This window comes from Seriola lalandi, unplaced genomic scaffold (genome assembly GCF_002814215.2).
Source record: "Seriola lalandi dorsalis isolate HSWRI2012SDOR001 ecotype SW California unplaced genomic scaffold, Sedor1 jcf7180002054746, whole genome shotgun sequence".
NCBI lineage: Eukaryota > Metazoa > Chordata > Actinopteri > Carangiformes > Carangidae > Seriola > Seriola lalandi.
In genome coordinates this window covers 3,205-9,998 of record NW_019525299.1, presented here as the reverse complement: position 1 = coordinate 9,998, position 6,794 = coordinate 3,205, and the positions used below count along the sequence as shown (strand labels likewise).

Sequence of the window (6,794 nt, the reverse complement as noted above, 5' to 3'; positions counted from 1 at the left end):
CTCTCGCATGCTAAGCGAGCGCTCTACCATTTGAGCTAATTCCCCTGTGTGAGTCACTTCCTGTTCTGGGCTTGTCTCCGCCCCCTCCATGTTGCTCACAGCACAGAGAAAAGTTTGCAGCTCAGAGCAGCAGAAAGAGAGTTTTGTCTTTTAACTCTGTAGAAAATAAGTGAGGTTTGGTGGAGAGGCTTTAAAGGCAGTGAGATGATCCACTGTGGTGAATCTGTGTTCGGAGCAGAAACAACAGCAGCAACAGGTTGTCGTCTCTTTAAGAACCTCTGACCCCTCCCCCCAGGACCCCCCCTCCTCTGCAGGGCAGGGCTTTCACAGTGTTAAGTCACTCCCATTGGACAAAGGCTGCCCTGTCACTCTGCAGCGGACACTCTGATTGGCTGAGAGAAAGATTTCCTGTGTTGATTCAAAGACACAGAGAGAGAGAGAGGAAGAGAAGTTTGTACCGGAGAGACGGGACAGAAGAAGAAGAGGAGAGGAAAACAGAGACATGAAGAAGTGAAGTGTTTGTTAGAGCAGAGAGGAGGAGGTGAGAGACAGAAGACAGACGGAGGGGGAGGGGGACATGCAGGATGTTACCCAGCAGCCCCGGCGGTCCCTGGGGTGGAGGACTGTTAGACTCTACTGAGACTCTGCTGTGAGTACAACAAACACCGTCTTAAAGGACTGAGATTTAAAGAAGGTTTTTATGTTTGACGTGAGTTCACATTGAAAAAGTCACCAGATCTTCTACAGTGAAGAACTCAAAGAGCTTCACATAAACACAGTGTGAAAGACGCATTTAAAGAGTGGAATCAAAATAAGACATAAAACAGGAGAGTGACAGTGTGAGACATTTAATGTAGTAAAACACAGAAGTGTTCAGTCCTGACTGAAACAAGCTGAGAGCTGCAGGCTTCTGGGAGTCTGTTCAGACGAGAGGAGCATGGAAACTGAACGCTGCTTCTCCAGGTTTTAGTTTGGACTCTGGGGACAGTAGACAGACCGGTCCAGACCACCTGAGACCTGGACCGTTCATAACTGAGGTCCTGTTCACACCTGGTATTAATATTAGTCTCAGGTGATCTGATCTCAGGTGCTCAGCTCTAAGTATCTCTCTCTCTCTCACACCAGCACATTGACAACCCGTCTGTCTGATTGGCTAAAAACAGGGTTCAGTGTTAAAAGTGTTCAGTCAAACAGAGAAAACACACAAACAAATACGTATTAATTGCAGTGTGTGGTTTCTCTGTGGGACTGTAGTTTAGTTTTATTTAAGATACACAGAAAATGACAAAGAAAACAAAAATCATACAGAGCATGTAGAGGTAGTGATGTTGAAATATCACATAATTGTGAAAATACAAAATGAACAACAAGAAAATAACATGGGGAGATGAGAAACGAATAGATTCAAAGTATATATAATAAAATTAAATTAACAGCAATAACAACAATAATATCAAAATAAGAGCAGACAATGTGAGAATGAGTTTAACTCCATGAGCGACAGTAATAACACGTCAACATTAATACATGGAAAATCTGATTAATCTGCAAGTGAGAAATATCAGGAATTTTCCCTTTGATTTAATGTATCTTATAAATAAAAACACATATTTGAAAAATATTGATATTGTAAACAGTAAGACGGTGAGGAAGCAGTAGTAACATCCAGGAAGGTGTGGAGAGCTCGACAGCTCAAAGTGGGAGGAGCTGCAACACAGGGGAATTAGCTCAAATGGTAGAGCGCTCGCTTAGCATGCGAGAGGTAGCGGGATCGATGCCCGCATTCTCCACAGACTTTTAACCCTTTACTCTCTGCACTGTGGCGGCGGTGAAGACACTAAGCTTGTCTGACCAAACTGTGCCTGTACCTTTCTGTTATTCTTCCGCACCAGCGACAGTCAGAGCGGCGGCCATTTTGTTTTCAGGTTGTGCATCACCAGAACGGTTCAAATCTGAGCAGCAGAGGTCGAGATATCTTGACTTTAAGCCCCAAGACACTGAAGCCTACATTTCACACAATGCACCTGGATAGTATCTCTTCATTAGAGCCTCGCTGCCTGGTAAACAGCAGGTTATGTCTAACATACTCTCTGGAACTCAAAGGATTCTAATGTGACCAGTAGGAAGGCAGGGTTTGATGCCCCTGTTCTGATTGGCTGTCGTCTCCTTCTCAGGCCCATGTGACCGCTCTGTTGTCTGGCTGCCGACAGCTGTTGGACAGGATGAGCAGGAGGCAGAGCGAGCTGGAGGGTCGCCTCGACGACATGCTGTCACGCATCGCCATGGAGACGCAGGAGATCAAAGAGCTGGAGCAACAGCTGACTGACGGTGAGGAGACCGCCGACCAATCACAGAGCCTCTATCAGACTGGAGCCCTTTTATTGGCTGTCAGAGTAGGATGTGAAGTACGCTGCGTCATACACACTGATCTTATTATTATAATTATTACATGTGTTTATTTTTATTTTTATTTTATTTATTCGCACATAAAACGGTTAGTGTTACCTTTTCATCGCTGACTCCTCCTCTCTCCTCCCCTCCTCCTCTCTCCTCTCTCCTCCTCCTCTCTCCTCCTCCTCTCTCCTCCTCTCCTCTCTCCTCTCTCCTCCTCTCCTCTCCTCCCCTCCTCCTCTCTCCTCTCTCCTCCTCTCTCCTCTCCTCTCCTCCTCTCTCCTCCTCTCTCCTCCTCTCTCCTCCCCTCCTCCTCCTCTCCTCTCCTCCCCTCCTCCTCTCCTCTCCTCCTCTCTCCTCCTCTCTCCTCCAGGTCAGATTTTGGCGAATGAAGTTCTTCAGAGGGATTTGGAGGGAATTATCTCTGGACTTCAGGAGTATCTGAGAGGACTCAGAGATCAGGTACACACACGCACACGCACACACACACACACGCACACACACGCACGCACGCACGCACACACACACACACACATGCACGTAACACCATCTTGTTTCACTGACCCCCGGTGGTTTAACTCCTCAGTGCTGCAGTGATGTCACAGCGTACTCCAGGGTGTGTCAGTACACTGTGACATCACAGGTGGGAGGAGCTACAGGTGAAACCAACATGAAACTTTCGTCCAGAGAGAAACACCTTCTCTTTATTTTGGCGTAACGTCTCTTTCTGAACCGTCACGAATGTAGTTTGAGATCCAGGTTTGTGTGTGTGCGTGCGTGTCTGTGTGTGTGTTCGTGTGTGTGTGCGTGTGTGTGCGTGTGTGTGTGTGCGTGTGTGTGTGTGTCTGTGTCTGTGTGTGTCTGTGTGCGTGTGTGTGTGTGTATGTGTGTGTTCGTGTGTGTGTGTGCGTGTGTGTGTGTGTGTCTGTGTGTGTCTGTGTGCGTGTGTGTGTGTATGTGTGTGTGCGTGTGTGTGTGTGCGTGTGTGTGTGTGTCTGTGTCTGTGTGTGTCTGTGTGCGTGTGTGTGTGTTTAAGGCTCGTCGGTCTCAGCAGCAGGTTGACAGTCTGCAGGCTGAGAACCAGAGTCTGCAGCTCCACCTGGAGGACAGTCAGAGACACTGCAGGCAGCTGGAGGACAGAGCCAGGACACACACACAGGTCAGTGTCTTCAGTGTGTTAACCCTCTGACGCCACCATGAGACTTTTTCACTTGTTCATTCCTTTGTGTTTTTCCTAATGAAATGGTTTTTGCTGCACAGATCCAGAGTCAGCTCAACCTCAGCTGATTATATATGTCACTCAGTAAAGACTCAGTTCAGTAGAATGGAGGTTAACAGCCCGGGACACAAGAAGAAACTAAAGCCGCACCTTGAATCTTTCCTTACTTTACAGATAAAAGCTGTAAACCAGAATAAAGAAGGAAAACTTCCACACAGACAGTTACACATGTGTTGGGATTGAAGTTTCTGTCTTTATCTGATCATGAGTTTATTCATAAGAAATATCTCTAATCTGTGACTGATCTCATCCTTCTGTCTGTTTCTGTCTCTACGATACTACTCCAGTGTTTCCTAACTTTTAATGTCTGTGTATCGCTGGAAGTCAGAGACTCACACGGACGAACAGGAGCTTGATGGAAAGATCTGATTCTGTAGTTTAAGTAGAAACAAGCGTCACGTCTTTATCTCAGATGGTCGAGGAGTGAAGACGCTCTGATGACAATGTGATATTTGAAAGCGTGTACTCCTAAATGTGACTCAATGTGTAAGTGTCTCTCTGTCTGTCTGCAGGACATGTCCGTCCAGCAGGAGGAGCTGTCTGTGCTGAGGACGGAGGCTCACGCTCTGAGAGACAGACAGGTGGAGAGCAGCAGACAGCAGGAGGAGCTGGAGGTGGAGCTACAGCAGCTGAGGGAGGAGCTAGCTAGACAGGTCACACTGGGACAGGTAACACTTAAACATCATTTAACAATTCTTCACAATCAACGCTGTTTATTTTGAACGTCACCTGTTGAAGGTGTTTACTGTGTGTGTGTGTGTGTGTGTGTGTGTGTGTGTGTGTGTGTGTGTGTGTGTGTGTGTGTGTGTGTGCAGCTGGAGCGGGGTGCTCTGCTGGCAGCTGTAGACAAAGAGAAACAGAGCACAGAGATCAGAGAGTGTCAGTTACAGGCGACCATCGACACACTGCAGGTCAGTGAACACACCTGGAGCTGCTGCACACACCTGAGTTTATAACACCTGAGTGTTTGTTTTGATTTATCTGAGTCAGAAACACTGGTCAAATCTTCACAAACTAAAACCTAAAAGAACCAAACCTCGCGTCCATGTTGACTCGTTATTCTCTACAAACGACCGTCAGTCAGTTTATTCTGGTGTGTGTGTGTGTGTGTGTGTGTGCGTGCGTGTGTGTGTGTAGGATGAGAAATCATCTCTGCAGCAGATCACCCTCAGACTTCAAGCCCAGCTGGACCAGACCAGGACCCAGTATACAGAAACCAGGGACCACCTAGACCAGACCAGACTTCAGCTGGACCGGTTTACAGCGGCCATGTTGGATCCTCAGGAGGTTCAGAGTGGACCAGATGATCTGGATGAGGACAAGTACAGGTACCACTACTACAGTACTACTACAGTACTACTTCTGACTCAACTACTACTATTTAAAACAACATGCCATTGTTTTCTGTGCACTCGTCTCATTTAAAAACACACGCTCTCTCTTTTCCCTGCAGTCCGTCTGTTCAGTCACATGTTCTGGTTTCATGTGTCCAGGTTTCTTTCTGCCTCCAACACAGTTTGTTCTACAAATTACAATGTTGTATTTGAGTGGTTTAAATCCAGCAGGTGTTGGAGGACGTGGACTTCAGACTACATACACTTTATAATAATGACAGAACAACAAGGAAGTTCAGAATAGATTATGTCAACAGAGTTAAAACATCTTCATGCTTCATCTAATGTACGAAAGAAAATGTCAAGTCAACTTTATTTTGAGAGACAGCTTGAGCTGATCAAAGTGCTGTACAGAGTTAAAGCAAATGTATAAAGTACAGAAACACCTGAAAGCAGGTAAATATTCTGTCAGAGAGAAACAATAATATACTAACAAGGAGCAGGTACTCAGTATGAACAAGGCAATGGACTAGAAGCCTAGTGAGCTCAGAAGACCAGATTTGTCTTTAACCTAATGAAATAAAATGAAGCACAACACAGATGAACAGCTGAAATAAGTTTCAGAGCCTTTATATCAGGGGTCAGTCAACAGGTTCAACCATGGGCCTTAACACAGCTGTTTCTCTTTTAAAATAAAAGATAAAGTTGATTCATCAGTGGATTGTTTTAGGACTGTGTCTGAGGTCAGCTGTAGAAACACAAATGTCTCTGACTGAGTGATGAAGATACACCATTGGTCAGCCGGCTGAGTGGTGGAGTTTCCTCATTGGCCGTTGCTCTTGATGAAAATGATTGGGTGCGAACAGCTTCTGCCATGAGGGGCGTTTACAGGCTGTTGCCAACTCAGCTTCTTCTTCTCAGGATGTTTTCTGACTTTTACCGACTTCATCTTCACAAAATCACCTGGTGGCAAATCTACAACACTTCACATCCGTCCTGCCTTTCCTCCTGACCACGTCTGTGCTCGTGATTTTAGCACCGACAGGGAAACTGAAGCTGGTGAACTTGATGTCAAAATCATTTCCCTCGACGAGGATGGGATTCGAACCCACGCGTGCAGAGCACAATGGATTAGCAGTCCATCGCCTTAACCACTCGGCCACCTCGTCCGCTGGTGCTGGAAGTGTTGTCCCACAATTCATTGCACAGGGGATCAGTGGTGAAGTAGCTCCATCAAAACTAATGGAAACATTCAACATAGATCTTTTTCTGTGTGAGTTTTAATGTTGTAGTTTGATGATTGACAGCAAACACACTGTTTTAAAATCTGCTGCTCAAACAGTCAAATAAACAGAGAGTGATGGAGGAGCAGAAGGAGAGATGAAGACTGACCTGGAGAAGGTCACAGGGGAATTAGCTCAAATGGTAGAGCGCTCGCTTAGCATGCGAGAGGTAGCGGGATCGATGCCCGCATTCTCCACGGACTTTTAACCCTTTACTCTCTGCACTGTCTGATGTGAGTGAAGACACCAGTGTGACACTGAAATATGATCCAGGACGTCTGGTTGGAGGAACAGCTGTGTGTGTGTAACAGTGTCTGACTCACATGTAAGTCCAGGCTGACGACCTGTCACTGCAGAGACTCAGCGATCTCCTCTCTCACCACTGCTACGTCTGGAGAGCTGTTTCTTCAATGTGCAACAGAAACAGACTGATCAGATGTGTGGAGAGAGGATGAGGAAGCTGCAACCTTCCTCACGTTACCACATGAAACAGACACAGCTGTCAGA

General features: G+C 46.3%; 1 protein-coding gene and 3 non-coding genes across 4 annotated transcripts; 3 read left to right on the top strand and 1 right to left on the bottom strand.

Moving 5' to 3' along the window:
• The first annotated feature begins 52 nt into the window (after positions 1-52).
• On the top strand, positions 53-5,110 carry LOC111668549 (uncharacterized). The gene is made up of 7 exons (XM_023424611.2): positions 53-649; positions 2,175-2,328; positions 2,765-2,853; positions 3,428-3,550; positions 4,183-4,338; positions 4,486-4,581; positions 4,808-5,110. Exons 2-7 carry the CDS (start codon positions 2,223-2,225, stop codon positions 5,093-5,095), a joined length of 858 nt encoding a protein of 285 aa, XP_023280379.2. The 5' UTR covers positions 53-649; positions 2,175-2,222; the 3' UTR covers positions 5,096-5,110.
• On the top strand, positions 1,718-1,790 carry trnaa-agc (transfer RNA alanine (anticodon AGC)). The gene has a single exon. It is a non-coding gene; the product is annotated as a tRNA-Ala (tRNA).
• A 981-nt stretch (positions 5,111-6,091) lies between the features above and the next one.
• On the bottom strand, positions 6,092-6,173 carry trnas-gcu (transfer RNA serine (anticodon GCU)). Its single transcript has one exon. It is a non-coding gene; the product is annotated as a tRNA-Ser (tRNA).
• A 238-nt stretch (positions 6,174-6,411) lies between these two features.
• On the top strand, positions 6,412-6,484 carry trnaa-agc (transfer RNA alanine (anticodon AGC)). Its single transcript has one exon. It is a non-coding gene; the product is annotated as a tRNA-Ala (tRNA).
• Positions 6,485-6,794: the final 310 nt, after the last annotated feature.